At 31.1% G+C, this 22473-nt stretch overlaps 3 protein-coding genes across 8 annotated transcripts; 2 read left to right on the forward strand and 1 right to left on the reverse strand.

Moving 5' to 3' along the window:
* Positions 1–183: 183 nt before the first annotated feature.
* Positions 184–6330, forward strand: LOC113853222 (chloroplast processing peptidase-like). Of its 2 annotated transcripts, XM_027483722.1 has the most exons (7): positions 184–1704; positions 1801–2036; positions 3634–3696; positions 3792–3860; positions 4008–4094; positions 4948–5015; positions 5306–6330. In XM_027483722.1, the coding sequence occupies exons 2-7, from the start codon at positions 1806–1808 to the stop codon at positions 5373–5375; spliced, it is 588 nt and encodes a 195-aa protein (XP_027339523.1). In that variant the 5' UTR covers positions 184–1704; positions 1801–1805; the 3' UTR covers positions 5376–6330. The 2 variants fall into 2 exon arrangements, with proteins under 2 accessions (XP_027339523.1, XP_027339522.1); XM_027483721.1 differs by lacking the exon at positions 3634–3696 and having other exon boundaries at positions 1507–1704; positions 5306–6223.
* A 7304-nt stretch (positions 6331–13634) lies between these two features.
* Positions 13635–15574, forward strand: LOC113871656 (amino acid permease 3-like). The gene is made up of 6 exons (XM_027508758.1): positions 13635–13755; positions 13867–14100; positions 14189–14288; positions 14390–14604; positions 14690–14829; positions 14921–15574. Exons 1-6 carry the CDS (start codon positions 13635–13637, stop codon positions 15572–15574), a joined length of 1464 nt encoding a protein of 487 aa, XP_027364559.1.
* A 2016-nt stretch (positions 15575–17590) lies between these two features.
* LOC113847185 (auxilin-related protein 2) lies at positions 17591–22322 on the reverse strand. Of its 5 annotated transcripts, none has more exons than XM_027476117.1 (9): positions 21495–22322; positions 21128–21360; positions 20790–21040; positions 20558–20693; positions 20376–20470; positions 19974–20039; positions 19750–19839; positions 18572–18748; positions 17591–18247 (listed from the first exon to the last, which is right to left on the reverse strand). In XM_027476117.1, exons 1-9 carry the CDS (start codon positions 22031–22033, stop codon positions 18209–18211), a joined length of 1626 nt encoding a protein of 541 aa, XP_027331918.1. In that variant the 5' UTR covers positions 22034–22322; the 3' UTR covers positions 17591–18208. The 5 variants fall into 5 exon arrangements, with proteins under 5 accessions (XP_027331918.1, XP_027331955.1, XP_027331946.1 ...); XM_027476154.1 differs by having other exon boundaries at positions 17849–18247; positions 21218–21351; XM_027476145.1 differs by having other exon boundaries at positions 17849–18247; positions 21197–21351.
* Between the last annotated feature and the right edge of the window lie 151 nt (positions 22323–22473).

Below are 22473 nucleotides of genomic sequence, written 5' to 3' on the forward strand. Positions count from 1 at the left end.
GTATGCAATCGTCGTTATTAAGCTATTTTCAAAGATGCTATTCTTGTTGAAATAGTTTAGGTATGCAGTGACGTCTGCTGCAGATATTTCTTTCAAGAGTGCTGTGAGAACACAAGGGGGAATTGGAATCAAACACTATCCAATTATCCATGTTTGGGCCTCTTCCCAGTGACTGCTGTGTTCCATGTGTATGAATAGTTATGTTATTGACCCCCATTTTTTGCCTTTTATTTTTGGTCCATAATACTTTCAGTTTCAAAATCAGTTGGGTTGGGCTACTACTGTACTTTGGCTGTAGTCAAATGTTCGTATATCCTGGTCAACAAAAAGTAGATACTGCCCAAAAACAAAAATGGAATTAAATTCTTTGGCTAAAATGAGGGGGAATCAAACGCTGTCGGTGTTTGGGGTTCTTCCCAGACAGTGGCCACCACAAGTACATGTGTTTTGTTTAATAAACTTTTGTAATAAATTGTCGAAAGCTAGTGAAATGCATGATTATTATTATTTTATCTTCCACTAACCATAATGAGCTATATTTGCTACATTCCTTCCTGTCATATGAATTGAAGTTGTACAACATGACACTAATTGACAATTCAGCTTGTTGGAAAACTTCAAAACCTCATTGCCGGCCTCTGGAGGGCATGCCTTCGACACAATGCTCTCTGTTTCTCCCTAACCGGTGGAGCAATCATCAAAGGGAATTGTATGACGATAGTAATATCAACAAACTCTTTTTGAAATGGGGTGCAAATAGAACAAGGAAACTATATGACCCTGGCAGTTAATAAAAGAGTATTTTAGCAACGAATTTTAAAGTTTAATGGGTGCAAATATATTAAAATAAAAATGGTGCAAAAAGCAACCCCCTTATGATCTTGACCCACATTTTGCCTTTTTTTATTTTTGGTCCATAACATTTTCAGTTTCATAATCAGGTGGTTGGGCTACTACTGTACTTGGGCTGAAAGATTTTTGCAAGAGTCAAATGTGCGTACATCCTGGTCATCATTCAGACATTCAGAAAAAAAAAGGGTAGATCCTGCCCAAGACAAAAATGCAACTAGATTCATTGAGAAAGTTCAGATTTTGTTGACAAAAATAAAAAATTTCAGGTTTTTATTACGCTAATGATAGTATCTGTTTGTTCATAAAATATTTTGAAGAACAAAATATACTCGATCCTTAGAAACGTTATTCAGTAACGATGCACTTTTATCACTGAGCAAGGATATACAAGTTATGAATTGAAACTGTTACATGCTATGAAATGTAGTCGTATGTGATTATTCTCAATTATTTATTTATTTCTTGTAAACAAACCACAAGCATTGCTTTAATTTACATTATCAAAATGTAAAAATTTAACATTTCCCTACTTGTCTAATAAATAAGGAAAACATGGTTAGTTGGGTAGTTACATAATCCATTTTTGGGTTGAATTATAGCATTTGTTCTCCGGGTTTGACTTACATAATGATAGACAAAAACATAGTGGTACTGTCAGAAACCGCGTAGGCTGCTTTATGTGGAAACTTAGCCATTAAGTTTCGGAAACACAATACCCTCTCACTCTGAAACTTTGGGAATTTTTAACGGTGATCACATCACTCACTAGTCACTAAAGAGTTAAAATCTGATTTCGCTAGTTTCACTCAAAAGGGAGAACTCATTTCGCACTCTGCAGCTCTTGAATTCACGGTACAAATTGCGATGAACCTTTGATCCAAGTTTTGAGTTTATTTTAATTTAATCACGAGTTGAAATCTTCATTTTTTTTGTGGTTGGTATATGCAGTTTGCATGATGAGTTTCTTGAGGCCTTCTGCATTGTACCACTTTCTGATGACTTACCCTTCACTGAAATGGATGCCGTGTCAGAGTTGGGGGTTCCTTCGATGGCCGGGTCTCGATGGCTTCATGAGGCTTTTGGTGGTTGTGCTTCTTTGGTCTCTGTTCTCGGAGCTTCGCTACATACCTTCATCTTCCATGTACCCCACCCTTCGTGTTGGCGATCGAATTCTTGTGGAAAAGGTACTCAATCCTTCATTCCTTTTCTGTTTCTTTCCTTGCTTCATGATCTACCTTTATGTATCATCTCCCTGTTCAACGTAGTACTAGGATTTGGAATACTAGAACATTCTATTTGCAACTTGATGCGCATCTATCTTCATATCTAATGGGAATATTCATATAGGATGGAAATCTTTACCTTTTTCTATAAGTGGAATACCTCCTTGCTATTATTATTAGTTTTTCTATCTCGTGTAACATTGCAGATAATTAGAATCCATATGTTGAATGTTTTTATTGAAAATTATGTAATTAAATGCATTAATACCGTTAAATGTTATGATTTTTAATAAAATAATGTTATTTATTGACTTCTTATGGTTATTATTACTATTATTATTATTATTATTATTATTATTAATGTAGTTGAACACAAAATATTATAGTAAATTTTCAGCTTTCTTTTAGTACTTACTTCATTGGTAGTTATAACCCTTAATTATGCATTTTTCTTTCATTTTCAGCTTTCAAAAAATTAGATTTTCATTCAGTTGTTCTTCCTTTTTGATAATAAGCATGCATCGTTGCAGCTGAAGGAGAATGTTGATTATTTTTCCTTGGTTTGACGTAAAATAATTGGCACCTGTAATATTAAGTTCTTGGTTGTCTACTGAGGCTTCCAATATTGTTGTGGTAGTTGATTCTATCGTACTAAAAGCAAAGCCTTCAAGATGTTTTGCATCAATTGTCCTAGTGAATTGATCTTTTCATCATTATCATTTATTCAACATTTCCAGATCGCACAGAGGTCTCTGGATAGCGTAGCTGACACTATCTTAGCTAGCCTTCTGCTTAGTTATTTTCCTTTTCATTCTTGATTTTTAATCAAGCAGTGCACAAAATTAAAGGGAAAGAACTTGAAATTGACGGAGAATCTCATTTCATCAAATAGAGCTGTTTTGAGAAAAAACTTTTTTCATAAAGTATTTTAATCTACCAAAATCATCTGCTAAGGCTTACCTTTGAATGGTTTTAGTCTCTGAACTTCATCCATATGATGTGTTGTGATGAATACTTAGACCTATAGCATTGAAGTTTCGATTATTGACGAAAACATGCCATCTGTCATGCTTTTTGTGTGTTTCAATAGAACGAAGTACAAACACAAGTTTTGGATAGAGAAACTAGATCTATTAGGACAGAAGTTTGAAGCTGTTGTAGATTAGTGAAAAAACTTATTCTTTTTAATGTTAGTATAAGATAAAACTGAATAAGTGATTGAAAAGAGAGAGACCAGAAGGAGTATTGCATTTGGCTTTGTCAAGGATTTGCATATTTAACAGAAATTTTTTGGTTAAGGCTTATTGGCTTTGTTCTTCTTCTTTATTTCCGTCAATGGCTATAATAGCTAGGAGGGGTACTCTTCCTTACTGAGAAACAATTTTTGAATTAAACAACTTATAAAGGTTGATAGTTTATTACATTATGTGTTAGATTTTCATTCTGGTAAGAAACACTTTATAAATAATATCGATGGATATTTTCTGGTCTTCTCTCTATTTTTCTACTTGCGTTGTGTTTAATGTTTTAATTTTAATTATCTTGCAAACTTCCCCAGGCTTCATATTACATCAGGAGTCCTGCTATACATGATATTGTAACATTTCGGGATCCAAAACAGGTAAGTTGTGGTGGTATAGAATCTGTATCCTACTTGCAGATCTCTAGGAAGCAACTGATGACCCAATTCAGTTACATGATTGGTTTTCTATGTAGCTTTCTGGAGGAAACAAAGATGCTGTTTTTATTAAGAGAATTGTAGCAAAAGCAGGAGACACTGTTGAGGTATAAATTTTTTAGAAACTCCCTTTCTTTGTGCATTATATCAATGTTATGTACCTACTTGGGAATTTGATAAAGCCAACATTGCTACCCAAACATTTCCACAAATATTGTCAGTTTTTCTCACTTGAATCTTCCAACACTTGGCAGGTTCAGCATGGGGCACTCTACATCAACGGTGTTGCACAGGAGGAAGATTTCATAGCAGGGCCACCAACATACACAATGCCATTAACTGTGAGATCCTTGTTAATTGTTAATGGTCTTTTTTATTTTACTTTTCATTCAACAATTATATGGGATCACAGATCACATTAATGAACATGATGGGGTAAAAATTGCCAATAGGGATGTAAATGAGTTATCAGTAAAAAGCTCAGCTCGTTAAATGGGTTATATTCGGTTATTTGAATGAGTCAAGTTCAAATTTTGTAGGCTTAACATTGTTAGTTTGCAAATAGCTCGTTTATGCATATATTACCAAGATAGTTGTAATGTTATTTTATTTATTATATTTATTTGGAAACTTAAAAGATTCCACAATTTTTATCATCAAAGGTTTCAATTTTCAATCTTAAGTTGTATTTATGAATACATAATAATATTTTATAACTATTTTACTTCACTTTCTGGTATGAAGGTATTTGTTGAATACTAAATTACTCAGAGAAAATTGATTAAGGAAAAATAACTATGCCATAAACAAGTCAAACCTAAGCTTCATATTTTTTAAAACAAATGGAACTCAGGTAAATTTGGCTTACTTGAATAAATTTGTCAAGCATGACCAACATCTTTTTTCCACGAGTCAAGTTGGACTTTACAGTCCTAATTGCCAGGATAAACGGCTTTGCTTAATAGCCAACTGTGCTCTTTTCACTTTATGCACCTTTCTGATAAATATGAGATAACAGTTGTGAGCATGAAGGCTTTCTGGGTTAACATGCTAATTAAGGATGGCCTCTTTACCGTCACCTGTTTTGTCCATCCCTTTTACTTTTGTTCTGTGAATTCAAATGACTTATCGTAATTCTATAGTTATTTATTGATTCATATTTTTCTTTTGCTCATGTAACTTGTATCCCTGCAGCATGTACCTAAAGGCCATGTTTATGTGTTGGGAGATAATCGTAACAATAGTAATGATTCCCATGTGTGGTAAGTAACTACTGCTACAAATACAAGTTACTGTACTCTCATTTTTCCTTTTCCATTACTTTAGCTTTAGGGAGAGGTTAGGTTCTCTGAATGTATTGATGTACAATAAGATAGATCTATTTTCTAAATAAATTTTTGCATTAGTGTATCATTTTAGTTTTGAGGAGATATGTTTTCTTATAATGAAATGAAAAAACATGGTTTTAGAGAAACACTTGTAGTACATAGACAGTGTGAAGAATTTTTTACCTCTTGCTCATTTTGAACATTACCTCTTGGATGATGAATAGGGGGCCACTTCCTGTAAAGAACATAGTTGGAAGATACGTCATGTGCTATCACAGACCCACAAACATTTGACACAAATATCATGAAGATGTACTGAAGGAAATGGTGTTCTTTTCTATGGTCTGACCAATGGGACATCATATGCATAATAGGCCATGCAATTTCCATGAATAGTTCCCTCCCGCTCTTCCATAAATGCAGCGCATCATTTGCTAACTCTTTATGGGATTGGATTCTCATATGCATGTAGTGAGGCTTCCCCTCGTTCAGAGCATGAAATGAACCAACAGAAAAAATATATCATGGGATTTCTTCACGGTTCACTGTTAATTGAGTAACGATGCATGTCATTTGCTAAGTAATATTCGTAAAGGAATATAAATTTCTTTAGTAGTATCTTTCATATCTTTTGTATAAGTTGCAGTAAAAAAAATGGGTGAAAAACAAACATCTTGTTGGTGCTTTGGTGGTCATTTTAAGTCCTGTTTCTCACGTGACAAAAGCAGGAGGCAGTGTTGTGGTTGCTTTTCCCCCGTAATGGCTTTTAGGCTTTTACCAAGTAACCAAGTTGTAGCTCACTGAGCTTCATCTCTTGCCTTTTGCCATCAACCCTCCATTTGTCACAATTGGAATACTTGTATTGTGTTCCATTTCCTTGCACGACTATGCTAACAAAAACTGGAGGATAACTTGAAAGGAAAAGCAACGGTAGGTGGTGGTTTTCTTGTCTTAGAGAGACAGGCTGCTGAGGAACTTGCATGGTTGATGGTTCCATTGACCTTTTAATTTATCTGAAGGGGAAGAATCGAAGTGTGTTTAGATATCTAATTTTGTGGCTGTAGTTTGTGGTGTCCTTTATATCAGCTAGCTCTTGCATACATTTTGGAAGATTGATGTGCGATTCTGATGGTGCCTATTTACAGCATATTTGGATTTACATTCAAATGAGTATGAGACTATGTTTGTTTTAACATTATTAGTTGTAACTTCTATATTATATGTATTGAATTTACATTTGCTGGTTTTTTGACGTTTTTTCAAACACCAGAATTGGGTTAAAACAAAAATTCTGTGTAGTTCTCTGACTTTATTTCTAAACTCAAAAGGAAAACGAAAGAAGCTAAAAATGAACATTTTTTAGTAAATGAGTAGGGTTGTCTTATTTACAAAGATTAGAAGAGATATCAATAATTTTTATTATTTTAATTAAGACTTCATATAAATGTTTACATAATTTGTTTGAGTTATAGTCAGTTAAGAACCAGTGAGTTTAAATATGAACAAATTATGAGTTGAAATGAGATTGAATTTTATTATTTTTACTTTTTTATATTTTGATGAATAAATATTTAAGTACAAATTTATTAATATAGATGCACCCATTTAATGTTTTTTTATCGATTTTTCATATACAAGGTTTCTAAAAGTATTTAATGAATAATGATTTTTCAATTATTCAATGGAAGCCTAAGAGTATTTAATGGATAATAATTTTTCAATTATTCAATGTATCTTCCAGCATTAAAAACAAAAGTTAAAAATTAATATAATGAAACATATTTTTACTATCATATTTGATTTCAAAGTTTATTTTTTAATTAAGCTTTAAATCCTAAATCAAAAAATTATTACGTAAAATAAATTAAGTATTAAAAATAAAATGAAACCACAACATTTATGAAATGAAAATACTATATATAAAACATTAAAATATTTTAAAATATAAAATTACATCAAATCTTAAAAAGCTTTTGACTATTCACGGTAGCTATTATAATAAAAGAAAGAAAAAATAAAAGAAATAATATAGATTTAGTTGCTTTGTTTTTCCCTCTTCAATACCCCTTTCTTTCGATTTTCTTTCAATTGCTCAAGTTATAAAGTCTTGCTTAAGCTAAAAATGTATTATTGCTCAAGCAAAAACTTTTTGTTTGAACGAAAATAAGGCAAAAGCTCAAGTTTAATGATGGATTCTTGTTTGAACAAAAAATAATTTGAGTCAACTTTTTATTTACCTGTTCCTAAAAATTAATAGGGATTAGAATAAATTTTCATCTCAATTTTTAAATTAAATAAGTTAATTAAATTTAAATTCTTCTAATAAAAAGAGAATTAATATTTACATTCAAATCATTGAAACAATTAGATGTTTAAATTCATGTAAAAATTTATTCAAATTTTACACTTATTATAAGCTGCCGCTAAGATTTCTATAATTAAAATTAAATATTACAAGTACCTAAAGAATTTGATCTTAATTTTTTTGTTATAAAAATCTCACCTTATTTAAAAATATTGAAAGTAATATTTCATTACTTTCATAATTTTTTAACCATATTTTTAAAAATAAAAATAATATGACAGTCTTGTAATAAAAAATAAATTTTTTTTGGAATGAAGCAATCCCATAATCTGATTCACTTTAAAAATGAAGTAAGGAATTAAATAAAAAGCAAATGGTCATTTCTCCACGCAGAGAAATTAGGTACTGTTTTATTGACGTTGTTTCTCCTGTTTATTAATTAAAAATAAAATTCATTTTAATAAAATGTTTTTATTTAATATTATGGTAAATCATTGAAATAAAATATAAAAATTGATGAGTAAAAAAACGCATAAATACTCGAATCTAAATTTTATTTTTCAATGTGACAAAGGCAAACCTTGCGAACACCATCTGAGAGCTCGGGTTGAAAGTTGCAGTTACTGGAGTCAGAGAGAAAAGCAAGGGTAATTTTGTCAACAAAAAAATATAGTTGCAAGAGTGTTTTTTTTTTTAATTTTTTTTTTATAAATAGTGATTTTATAAAGATTTTGAAAAAAAAAAAATAGTGATTTTCATTTTATCCCGCATTTATAAATTATGAGAACAAAATTTAAAGATCAAATGAAATGAGATGGAATCTATGCCATTAGAAGCACTTCATTCACTTGCAATTTTAATAATCTAAGCATCTTAGACCACTAATGGAAACAAAGTCACACTCACTTCAAATTATTAAATTCTCTGAATATATATATTACCCCTGTATAAAAATTTATATAGTGTTATCTTTCAAGAACATATTGGATGCTTTTTTTTTATTTATTTATCAAAATATTGGATGCCTTTTTATAATCTTATTATTTTTATGGAAAAGACAACTCTGGAGTAAGCTCATTTGGTGCATGAGGGCCATTTGTGATCAACTTATATTTACTCATAACTCTTTTTTGAAAAATTGAAAAATATCTATCAAAATTTAATTAATAGCATTTGGGGATCAATGTGTTATTTTTTATACAAATTAGGAAGTGTCTAAAATTGATTAATATTTAAGAAAACAATTCATTAGTTGTTTAAACATTTTCAAACACTACAAAAAGGCAAATGCTAAACTTCTTTTGCTAAAATATACAAGTGAGCTAATGGAATGAGGAGGTTTTCATTGAAGCATGATTAAGCAAATTTGACATCATATTAAATATAAAATTTTAAGGTATTAAATCTAAACTTTTATTTTCTTATTCAATTTAATTCTAAGTTATCATTTTATGTTAATATTTGTTTACCTTTACTTTTTATTTTAATTTATTAATTTAAAAAACATTAAATATTAATGGTGACTTTTCATGTTTAATTTTTTTTTCATAAACAAGCACCGTCTTTTCTCTTCTAAAAATCAGTTTTTATTTTTATTTTTTGCTATTAAGATTAAAAAATATTATAAGCTAAAAATAATCTGAAGGTCTAAAACAAAGAGAAAGAACAAAATAAATATTTGATAAACAAAAAATTGTAGTCTATAATCTCATTATTCAAAAAATATAGTTAAAAATGAAATAATAATAATAATAATAATAATAATAATAATGAAAAAAATTTACATGAAGCCATAATTTGGATAAATATTTTTTTTAAAAGTCATAAAAATTACGCATAAGACCAAGTTAATTAAAAAAATCAAACTAAAACTAGGTCATAAAATTACAATTTACCCTTTTAATTATCGTATTTATAAATAAACACTCAAATCATTTACTTATTTTTTAAAAAAATTAATTTTCTTTTTCTAAAGCACTGCCTTTATTCAATCGTTTAAAGAATTTAAAAATATATAATTACGAGAATTTTAAAGAATTTATAAATTATCATCCTCTCATTTAAAAACTTTTATATAAAAATAATCATTATATAATTTTTTTTATTGAGCAATGTAAACGACTTGTCATTTCTATTATTTTGTGAAATATACAAATATTTCTTTGAGTGGAAGGAAAAAATAATAAATTATTGTGGGGTTTATGAATACAAAAATGGCTTATTGATCTGATAGGCTTCCACTTAATAGTGCACTCTCCACACCATCTATTCCATTAGGTTTTCTCAAAAGTCTTTCATAGCCAAAATGAAAATATTTTTTCCCAACTATGCTACATTCTTCTTACACTTGATTCTACATTATGAAAAAAAGCCCAAAGCCTAATTACTTTATTGTATTGTCTCACTGTCCCTTTGGAACCACATATGAGATCAACAAGATCTGTTCTTAGCAATGACAAATCTTCTTTTAATTATTCAACTTAATTTTCAAAAGTTACAAATAATTGGTCAATTCACTTTTCCCAAAAAAGTAAATGAAGTGGTTTATTTAGATAACATTTATACCTTATATAATAATAGAGAATATTTTAAACTTTATAACAATGATTTACAAAATGGTCAAAGTTTAAAGAAGTTGCATGGCCAGCATTTTTTTTATTAGACATACTTTAAAATATAGCATGCTTTTATAATTATTGACAAAAAAATCAATGATTAAAATCATAATAAGATACAAATATATTTTTAAATTATGATAAGATGTAACTGTGCTTATAATATATTAACACTTATTTACAAAATAACTTTTATATTTTAATTTTTATAAAAATATTTATTACAATAATGCTTAAAAAATATTAAGAATGAATAATAACTTTTACTAAAGATATTATAACAATGATGCTCAAAACACAATAAAATACTTGTAAAAAAACAAAGAAACTTGAACATTACAATTCAACGTGGAGAAAGGTTGGTACTATCTTACAGGTTAGTTTCTGATCGGATTCACATAAAAGCAAATGATTTTGACTAAAGCAATTGACAAATATGCTTTGAGTATACTGTTAATAATAGAGGGAACCTTATTCTGTTTGAAGAATATCTGTGAAACTCTATGGCTTCCATTATATATTATGTGGACACATTCATTCAAGTGAACCACAGCATCTACTCACTGAACCGTAATTTGTATTATATTTCTAGCAGAGCTGCTTCAGCATAGTGAAAGAAAGGAACTCTTCAAGAAGGTAAAAGAGTCATCAAACTTCAATTCATTTGTTTCCAATTTCTATTCCATTGTCTTCTAAGAGTTTCCAAGAAACTTTTCTTATCATTGTCCTACTTTCTCATTAAGATATCAAATTACTATACTATTTACCCTTATCTCTAGAAGTTATGAATAATCATGTTTTGTCTGTAGAAGATGAAAATGCCAATTATGTCTTTCTTTAACATTAATTTGGTCTTTTGAAAATATTTAAATTAATTGACATATTCATTTTTCAATAATAATAAAAAAAGACATTTTCATCTTTCAAAATATGTTTCCAACCCGAAATATATTTTCATACCCAATTGTTTTGGCTCATATGATCTAAATGTATTTAGAGGAAAGTTAAAATATTAAATTAAAAGAAATATTTAAAATAATTTGAGTTTTTTTTTTGTACAAAGCAAGATAAATAGCGTAAAACAATGGTGAAATTACGTATTTTAAAAGGATGGGTATAATTGAAATTTGCATCACTTTAAAGAATAAAGATTCTATTATTCATACAGGGATTTAATATTTTAAGGTGAATTTAAAATAGTTTAAAACAAGAAAGAAAGAAAAATCTTTAATTAAAACGAAAGTTTAAAAATATTTAATTTGGGAACATAGGTAACGGGATTTAGAAAAGAAAAATCAACATATATTATTTAAAGTGATTAAATTAATTTTTTTAAATTTAAAATATAATTTAACAATGAAATCTAATGTTTTAAAAATATATAATAAAAAATTATGTCACACTCAAACAAAACTTTGAAATCTATCGTTTAAGCAAAGTCTTCATAAAAACAATCTTTGTCCCCGCTCTAGTGCTCCAGTATGCAGAACTTTAGCATATAAAACTGTTTCATCAAGTAGATCAGCTGGTTAGAGCAGAGAACTGTTGAGACTGGGTGAGCTTCCAAGAAATCAACCAACGCTTGTCCTTTGCCTTACAACATTAGGGCAATATCATGGACTATTTGGATAACTTTATAGATAACCTCTCTACTTTTCCTTTAAAACCGAAAGGTTCGAGAGCAAATTCTTGAGCGGATCTTCGCTTCTGTTGATATCGGATATGAATGAGTTTAAGTTTGTATGTATGTAAAAAAATCTTTAGTAGTAGACTTATCTAGCATATTTAAGTGCACGACTTTATCTTAATATTAAGTAGTTTGGTATTAGTTAAGTAAGATTTTAAATTTAGATTTAGATTAAACTAATTAGAAAAAAATAGTAACATTTGTTAGTCTAATTATTTTCGTCTAATATAAAAATAAAATTATTAATATAATTTTTAAAATTTATAATAATATATATTACCTTATATTAACATTTAATATATTAATAATGTGTATTAATAATTATATTAGTATAGTACATCATATTATTAGTATAAATTCATAATGTCAATCTAATAGTTTAATTTTTGTTACAAAAATCTACACGATAACTAATTTAATATTAAATTATTAATAAATGACATCTTTTAGTGCAGTCTTACAATTATTAATGAATTTTTTTATTAAATTAATTCTTAAATCGTATTTAATTTAATATTTTTATTTACAATATTCATTTAATTTATATTTTTTATTATTACCATTATTTTATAAAATATATAATATAATTATTTGATTTTAATTTATAATTTTAAGCACATTGTTTTGGTATTCTTTAGTAGATGTAAAAAATAAGAAATTTCCTTTATATTGAATTTAATTTGTCTAAAATTAAAAATTTTATAAAATAAAAAGATGAAGACCAATTTATCATTAGTAAAATATTTTAATTCAAATAAATAATAAATATATATCTATTCTTAGTTTTTGTTATATGCTTCTCTTCATTTTACAAGAGTAAATTTTTTTATATTAAAAATTTAGATGCATAAAAGATAATGTTGTCCTAATGACTAAGGACCTGTTTGTTTTTGTTTTAAATTTTAATTTTTAAAAATTACATTTAAAAATAATTTTAAAAAGAAAATAAAAATAAAACTTATATTAATAAGTAAATTTTATTTTTTTTACTTTAAAAAGAAAAAATATTTTTAAAAATAAAAAACAAAAACCTCTAATTCTTCTATTTTTCGTGAATATATTTGATTAGTAGTCATTAGTTTTGGGCAATGATATGATTTCCTACAACACATTCCAGCTGTGAGGATAGCAAAAATCTTAACCTATCTATGAAAGAACAGATTTTTTAATTAATCTAATACACACTATATATATGTGTGTGTATAAATAATAATAATAATAAGAGTGGGAAGAGAGGGTAGACGTACATATGGTTTGATCAAAGCATTGTTTAACAGCAGAAGCTGCTAACACAGAGGCATTGCGTGGTGTTGCTGACATCTTATTAATCTCTGGAGTTATAACACTCACTACCCAAATGCCAAAACCATTATTCTAGTGGTGTCATTACATTAACTCGTTGATTTCTAATCACTTTTTGGAAACTCATTGCATTACGTAGAATTCTCCTAAACCAAAAACCAAGTTAAATGTTGGTTCTAACACCATACTCACTCTCCCATCAAACACAAACTCCTCAATTCAAATTTTCTAAATTGGAAGTGTCCAAGGACCAAGTGAAGCACATTAGCACACACCCTCCGTGTCTTTCTTCATTGGTCTTTGACTCTCAAGACCACCATTTTCGCCTGAACCTCCTAACACTAGTTTGGTCTTTGTGACTCTTGGACTTTGGAGGTGTGTCAAACTCATTTAGATTGTGGGGGAAACCTGGAACTGAGAGTTAAACTTTCTCAAAACGCACTACCTCTTACACAGCCAACCAACCACCCATCTTTCTTTCTTTTCCACAAATTCGAAACCTTTAATTCTATATATTAATGAAGTCTTGAGCTGCAAACCCTGCATGAGCACAAGCATTGACACTTTGCACATAATTAGAATCTTTTATGACATTCACTCCTAAGCCTTACTTGGGTTGTTTTCTATGATCTATCATAACAAAGATGGTTGAGATGGATGCCATTGCCACCAAGAATCATCACCAAACATTTAACGTCTCCACTGACATGCAACAACGAGGAGGCTCTAAGTGTTTCGATGATGATGGTCGCCCCAAAAGAACTGGTATATATATATATATAAAATATAATATTACTTCTAAAATCTTAATATTATTTTTGTCTCTTGTGTTTTGTCTCATATATGCATTGTGGTGTGTTTGAAAAACACATACAGGGACTGTGTGGACTGCAAGTGCACACATAATAACTGCAGTGATTGGGTCAGGGGTGTTGTCATTGGCTTGGGCTATAGCTCAGCTTGGATGGGTTGCTGGTCCTGTTATCATGGTTCTCTTCTCTGTCATTACTTACTACACTTCCATTCTTCTCTCTGATTGTTATCGTACTGGTGACCCTGTCACTGGCAAGAGAAACTACACTTACATGGATGCTATTCATTCAAACTTCGGTAAAACACTCACCCACTTAACCCACTTGATTATATTCTCTTTCAGGGTTTCAAACTTTGGTTGTGTTTTATGGTTGTGTTTGTTCAGGTGGCAGTGGCTTTAAGGTCAAGCTGTGTGGGCTAGTTCAGTATGTTAACCTTTTTGGAGTTGCCATTGGCTACACTATAGCATCTTCCATAAGCATGATGTGAGTTTGATATAATGGTGATATTGGGATTTGGAAGAGATGATTGATTACTTTTTAAGGAATAAAAGGAAAATACTCTAATTGGGGTGTTTATCAAGCAGGGCAATTGAAAGATCTAATTGTTTCCACAAGAGTGGAGGAAAAAATCCCTGCCATATGAACAGCAATATGTACATGATTTCCTTCGGTATAGTGGAAATTGTTTTCTCTCAAATTCCAGGCTTTGATCAATTGTGGTGGCTCTCCATTGTGGCTGCTGTTATGTCCTTCACGTATTCCACAATTGGGCTAGGCCTCGGTATTGGAAAAGTTATAGGTATAATTCTTCATATATCTATGATAATGATTTCAGGATTATAGTACTGGGCAGAAAATTCTTACTTACATTGGCCATGTAACAGAAAACGGAAGCGTTGGGGGAACCTTAACTGGGATAAGCATTGGTACTGTGACACAAACTGATAAGTTTTGGAGAACCATGCAAGCTCTTGGTGACATAGCCTTTGCCTACTCTTACTCCTTCGTACTTATAGAAATTCAGGTATAATTCATTGTGCTAAAATTTCATAATTATTTTATGTTAGAATACTTAAGTCTGAAATAACAAGGGTATGTAATATATTATGAAACAGGACACAGTGAAATCCCCTCCATCAGAGTCAAAAACAATGAGGAAGGCTACTTTTATCAGTGTTGCTGTCACCACTGCTTTCTACATGCTTTGTGGCTGTTTTGGGTATGCCGCATTTGGAGATTCAAGCCCTGGAAACCTTCTCACTGGCTTTGGCTTCTATAACCCATATTGGCTTCTTGACATAGCTAATGCTGCCATAGTGATCCACCTTATTGGTTCATACCAAGTTTGCTGCCAACCCATTTTCGCTTTTATTGAAAAAAATGTTGCACAAAGATTCCCAGATAGTAGTTTTGTGAACAAAGAAATTGAAATCCCCCTCCTTGGTTTTCATCCTTACAAACTAAACTTGTTCAGATTGGTTTGGAGGACAATTTTAGTAATAGTTAATACTGTGATATCAATGCTTCTCCCATTCTTCAATGACATAGGAGGACTTATTGGAGCACTTGGATTTTGGCCACTAACTGTGTATTTCCCGGTGGAAATGTACATTATTCAAAAAGGAATGCCAAAGTGGAGCCCAAAATGGATGTGCCTCCAAATGCTTAGCTTTGCATGCCTTTTAATGACTGTAGGAGCTGCAGCTGGCTCTATTGCTGGAATTATCATTGATCTTCAAACTTGCAAGCCATTCAATACCAACTATTGATTACATAAATGTCATTACACTATGATTGCCTTGATAGAGACGTCAGAAACAAATTTTATTTCTTGTTCATTTTCGTGTGAAGACAAGGGTGATGATCTCCTTGTCTGTTGCTTAGCAGCACCGGGTGTTCTATTTCTTTTTCTTAGTTCTGTTTCTTGTAATTTGCTCTGCAACTTTCAAAAATGCGAGTCATGTACTTTCTTATGTTTTTCAACTAAAATTTAAACAATATTAAAATATTATATACTCAATCTTAATTTTGTTCACACTTCAATTGGTGTACCCACCTTGTAATATTTTTTTTTCTTATCACATAATTAATTATGTATTATTGTTTCTCTCGTCTTTTTTCAGAGTTTTTTTCAATCTCTTGTCTCTCTTTGCTCCAAAATATGAGTCGAATAAGATTCTGAAAAAAATATTTTTCTTGACACTCTTTGATTCATGGCTATTCTATCATCTTCTTAAATAGCCGCATCGCCGATGAACCTCTCTCTCAGTGAATGAAAGCAACGTTGGAGGGGTTCGGTAACCTTGGTAGCTGCCATGCCAATTATCTGAACGCTGTCGTTTCGGTGCAGTCTGTTGGGAAAGGTGGTATGGATCGTCTGTAACGTGTTTTCAGGCATGGCATGTTCTCGGAAGAAGGAAGCATATAAGAGTTTTACTTCCAATATGAACGTGTTTTACAAATTTATGCGCAAGTTCTCTGATTTAAGATGTTTTTTTGGGGTTAGTTGATAATTAGTACACACATTAGGCCTTCTGGAAGAAATGGGCTTAAAAGGTTGGAGTGGCCCTCTGCAAGCGTAAAAATTTAGTTAACAACCACAACAGTTTTGGTAATCAAGATACAATAATAATAATATTCATACAATTATTTTTCTTTTTGCCACATCACATTATTTATTATCTCTTCCGTCTCCCTTTACACTTGAGAACTGGGGGTACAGTTACCATTTTTCATTACCTTCACTTTAATTTCACTCTCCTCCATTTCCTACCTCCATCCCCTCCTGACCCAGAAATGTACTTAATCATAAAATCCCAAGTATATCTGATGTTCTCCTTCCAGTCTATCCATTTCCCTTATTTTACTATTATTTATTAGGATGATCGGAAAACGTCGCATGAAGAAGGAAATAAAACAAAAGGATTGGAGTTCGTTTGCTCTTTTAAGGAGCGTTTTTTTTTCTCTCTCTTTATTAAAGTATAATATTTTAATTAATTTCAATAAAACTATTTCTTATTTTTTATTCATTAAAAAAGCCTATTCTTAAAATTACATGGGTAATTTCTCCCTTCAAAGAGTAGAAAAACCTAAACAAGCACTGGTAAAGGCATAATGAATTTATTAGGAATATGTTTGAAATTCACACTCCTAAAAGCAGATAGATCAAGAAAACGTGCTTATTATACGGGTTTGTTTAACTAGGCCTTTTACTTCTGCGGCGTTAAAACAAACATTTTTTTTATTGATTTGTTTAAGAATAATATTTCTCACACCCGTAATTTTATTTATACTACTACACCCACGCTTCTTTTATATGGTGAAAAAGAAAGAGAAAGAAACAAAGTAAAATTCTATTTTCCTTGATGTGAATAGGTATGACGAGTAAAAATTTGATAAATAGAAATACCTGTGTCCAAACTTGCATTTTAAAAAAATAGTTGTACACAAATTTACATATCTATGTGGGTAGCAACTTTGTTGTTGATACCCATACCTATACTTTAGTTTTAAAAATTGAAGATATCCGCTTTTTATAAACTTGTAAAATATAAAATACCCAAATACTATAATGTAAGACATAAATGAAAGATATATAAATTAATTATAAAAATAACAAAACAAGACATTAATTAAAAGTGCAATTAAAAAGAATACAAAGATCCTTCAAATTATAATTATAAAATATTGTAAGAGCACACTTGTCTGTGCATATACACGCAGTATTTGACCATGTAAATACGGAGATGAGCAAGAAAACTACCAGCCAGGTTAGATGTTATAGTACTCACAAAAATATGTAGTAATTACTCATACCGAGACACAGATCTTTTACATGGATAAAAATCCTATTCATTATAAATAATTTTTGTGGGTACCATTGAGTTTGGCGAAGAAGAAAAACAACTTGTCACAAAATGAAATATAAATATAAAAGAAAGTAAAATCACAAGCAAAATCCTTGATTTAAATGAAAAAAATCACTTAAAACATTTCTCTTCGTACAAAAACCTAGCTACAAGCATATAAAACTCATTCCCACAAATTATATTATGCGTGCAGCTGTGCATATCCAATAATCTAAATATAAGATAAAGTCTTCTCATCACAATTTGGACGGGCTGACTGAATTCTAGGGAGGCATTGAGCATTTAAAATTTGTACATTGACCAGAATCAATCAACATTATTACTTACAAGATATGATAACTTACAGTAGAGCGTCAACATCATTAGGAGAAAGAATCGGCTGCCAAATGATGCCACGAAATATTCATGCAGTTATCTTCAACGGCACAAAAACAAATATATCAGGCACCAGCTAGGCAAGCGAATAGCCCTAAACCGAAACTGTGCATGTCCAAAATAGATCTATCGATTTTGCAAAGACTTTAGCTGAGGGATCTAAGAAAGTTCTTCGGCATTGAACTTGGTCCAAGCTTCCTGTTGTTAAGGTCAGAAGAATAAATATAAGAAAGATCAACACATCAGCATTATGTTTCAATAAGAAAATAATTAGTGTGAACAAATCTGGTTAGATATTTAAAAAGAAAATAAATTGATGATATGTTAAGGCTTTTAGCATTTTTTTTCCAAAACAATATCTACTATCCGGCACGAGTTCCCTAGAGCCGTAAAAAGAAAGATTTATATGTTCAGCTTAATGACAGCAATTAAAGTAAATTCAGCTATTCAATTTAACAAGGTATAAAAAAGGGTATAGACTTCTAGTAAGTATTATTTCTTCAAAATTATTTAACAAGGTACCTTAAGAATGTCGAAAACCTTCTCTGCTGTGTATTTCTGTTCCAGAGTAGCACCTTTTTGCTGGACTTTATCCGGGTGAATACATAATGTTGCTTTTCTATAAACTTTTTTAACCGAAGCAGAAGTAATCATATCTGTCAGAGACACTGGCTGCCAACCACATTCTGGCCAAAGAACCTGCATATAAACTCAATGGTAAGACAGTCATGAATAGAACAAATGTGGTACGATGGGGAAAAAAATAAAAAAGGCAAAACTTAATTTATTAATTATAGTATTATTTTATTGCTGAAAGGAAACAAAAGATACAAGTTCACTATCTTCCTGTTAAATAATCCATCCATTTCAAATTGTTTGACATTTATGATTTTTTTTCACATAGATTTAGGATTAATTAATAGAATAATTTTACTAAACTATACTTATTATTTGTTTTGCTTGTTTGATTAAAAATTAACTCATCCAATACTAAAATCTATTTAGGGGAAAAAATTAGAATAAGAAAAATAATGTTTCATTGAAATCTTAAAATGTCACTTAATATGTTTTTTATTTTTTTTTTGCTAAAAGGTCACTTAGTTTGAAATGGAGGAAGTAAGATCTTGGAGAAACAACTGCAGAGAGTTTTGGCAACGCCTCCACTTAACCAAAGATATATACTGTACATAAAGGTTCCGTTTTATTGTTAGTTCATTTTAAAAATACAAAGAACTGGTCATAAGGTTAGAAAAGTGGTACATTTTTGTTCCACCAAAGAGAACTGAACAAAATAGTATGCTCCATTCTGTTTTATCTGCATGCCAAATGATATCTTATAGACAAATTTGTGACCCATATGTATGGAATTTATGTAGCTTTTAGTCAACTCAAAATATTCCATTTGGACCATATCATTGTCATGTTGGTATATGCAAAATTAAAAACAATTTAAGCAAAAATAGAAAATTAAATAGAACATGTGATTTGACAAGAGTCCCAATACATATTGATTTAAAGTAGAAGTTCTAGATGATTTCATCTATACATGGAATACTATTTCATTTCTTTTTCCATATTTTAATATTATATACTGGCAGGATTTAATCATTCTGCTCAAGATAGTCACTGAGAATGCTAATCAGATTTTGAGTTGTAATGAAGCATTATCAATTAGTAGTAATTATGGTAAAAGTGCATACATATTGTACTGTTGATAGCAATGCCCGCATATTGCCTTCTTTCCCTGCAGCCCATCGTTTTATCTTAGCATCCACAGTATCAGCAATTCTCTACCAAATTAAAATAAAAAGTAACAATAAATTAAGACTTGACAATTACATAAAAAAAAAAAACAAAAGAATTGAGGATGATTAAACCATGATTATCCTTGGAAATAAATCCACAAAAACACTAAAAAGCTTACCCGCCTCTCTTCTTGCTCCATCTTAGTTTGAAGGTCACGTTGGTTCATATCAGCCACTGCTTTTAACTGAAAATACAACAGTCAGAAAAGTAAGAAACCTGTTCCATGAGAAATTATCTCAATAAAATCTGTTATGTCAATGTCAAGAATGAACTATGAAGATATCATATGTGGTTTAAGTTCAAGACTAAAGAAGCATATGAAGAAATATCCTATGCTGGATCACTTTATGGATCATTAAGCAAAAGATTTGAAGTCAGACTATTTTAGAAAATACAATATCACAAAAGATATTTCTTAAGAAGCTATATAAGATGATACATAGTTTGCATTGAGAGTTCCCCCTCCACGTTTCCTTGTTAATAGAAATTAGGAAAGCAGACAAGATAATATAATACACACCGCTCGCTCTTGTGTTCGCTGATGACGTCCCAACCTCGCTCTTCGTCTTTCTTCAGTTTCCCCTTCCATTTCCTTGAATTCAGATGATGGGGAAGCTTTTGCAACCAAAAAAATAAATGATGTGTTGGCAACAAAATCACTTCATCGTAATAGAAATAATTTTTTTTAAAAAAAAAACTTACCTCCAAAAATCAGTGACAGGTCATCAAGAGATGTCATCACTGAAGGTTTCTTCACGCTTGCCGAGGACCCAGATGGCACTCTTTGTGACACCTCGGGTTTCCCTTTGTTGTTCATTTGGTTATCATACATATGATCCTATACATCAACAGAAACAAAAAAAAAAAAAAAAAACTGAATATAGTCTTTCAGTGTCACAAAATCATTTGAGCCGACTATATTAATAACTTTTACCACAGTGGCAGTCCTTGACTTTGGTACACTGCTTGATCGAGAACCCATGCTGAAAAAGGATTCAAGATCATCCATGCCATTGGACTGATTCACTTTGGCAGCTGGAGCTCTTTTACCGTTGTTGATCTTAGCCGAGTTTTGTTTGCTCTCCCTAGTGTTAATATTGGTCTTTATACTACGAGCATTAGTCTGCACCCGGCCCATGGCAAAATCCTCAAGCTCATCTATTGATGACCTACTTGAGTTGCTAACTGCATCAAAAACCACCTAGTTAAGTCAACAATATAAGACAAAGGTTGCAGCTATTCATGTGTTGTAGCTCAAGTATTTAGTAGAACCTTTACTCATTGGCTTGGGTGGAGACCTCAGTGATGGGGAGGTAGTATTAGAGCTGCCTCTTGTTGTACCTTTAGAATTACTAGACTTACTTATCTCTCCTAGTGAGTCCAGAAATGATTCTGAGGACGCCGTGCTCGAACCGGTTTCAAATATTAAAAATGGATCACTATGAGAGGACACACTAGGTTTGTTTGAAGTAATAGTTGGTTTCTTCATCTCAACACTTCCTCTACTGAAAATTATAAGAATTAACACACTAAGAGACACTATCAGATAAACTTAACTTTACAATTAATTAAACTCAGAGAGTGCAAGTAAGCTATTAAAGACTTGAAAAATAAAGAATTAAATTCAAAGTTTCATTACCCATTATTTGAAACACTGCTCCCACCAAATCCAGGTATCAAATCATCAAAATCAGGTGCTTTCGCGTTCGAACTTTTAGCGTTTACATTTAACCCACCAATCTTACCAAGTAGATCATCAACACCAGCACTCTGCTCACGCATTCCACCGAATATGTCATCCACATAAACACGCGACGACGACGTGGAAATCGGTTTATTGGATCCCGAGAATAACGAATCGTAGTCGAACGAATCGCCGTTGCCGACATTCGATTTAACGTTTCCGCCGAAAATATCATCAATGCCACCGTCGTGACCCCCAAAACGGTGCGCTCTGCTATCGCTGCTGGAGAAAACTCCGTAATCAAAAGCGAAATCGGAATTTTGGTGAGATCTGGATCCGTTGAGGGAAGATTTGTGGCTCAGACCGGAATTGGTCCCAAACGTCGATGTTCGGGAATCGCGGACATTTGGGGGCGACTTTGATGACGCCATTGGAGCCGATTTCCCTTGCGGCTTGAGTCCAAACCTTTCGGTCAACACGCCGAACTCATCCATTTGAAAGAAGATCAACAACGAATGAATGCAATAAAGAGCTAAGAAGATGTGAAATGGAATTAGCAGAAAGAAGAATATTAGTTAATTAATTAATTGTTATAATTACAATATTCTGAAAGAAGAAAAAAGAGAACAGAGATTGGAAGAAAAATGGAATTGTGTGAGAAGTGGCGGGAATAGCGTGGAAAAGAAAGACAGGGAAGAAATATAGGGAAATACGATCCAATGTAAGGTTAAGGTTGTGACTCTTTTAGAGAGAGACTCTCTCTCTCTCTCTCTCTCTAACTTTCCTTTTTAATTTGTATTTTGATTTTGATATCTCTTTAACTTCGTCGGTGCTTCTTCGTTTCCTTTCTGGGCAAAAGGACCGAACACCGTTCCACGCGGTTTTCGCCACCTTGTTTTTATCCTTGATGGACTATTTTAACAACCCAGAATAA

Source organism: Abrus precatorius, unplaced genomic scaffold, assembly GCF_003935025.1.
Source record: "Abrus precatorius isolate BTA unplaced genomic scaffold, Abrus_2018 Scaffold10, whole genome shotgun sequence".
Classification (NCBI taxonomy): Eukaryota; Viridiplantae; Streptophyta; class Magnoliopsida; order Fabales; family Fabaceae; genus Abrus; species Abrus precatorius.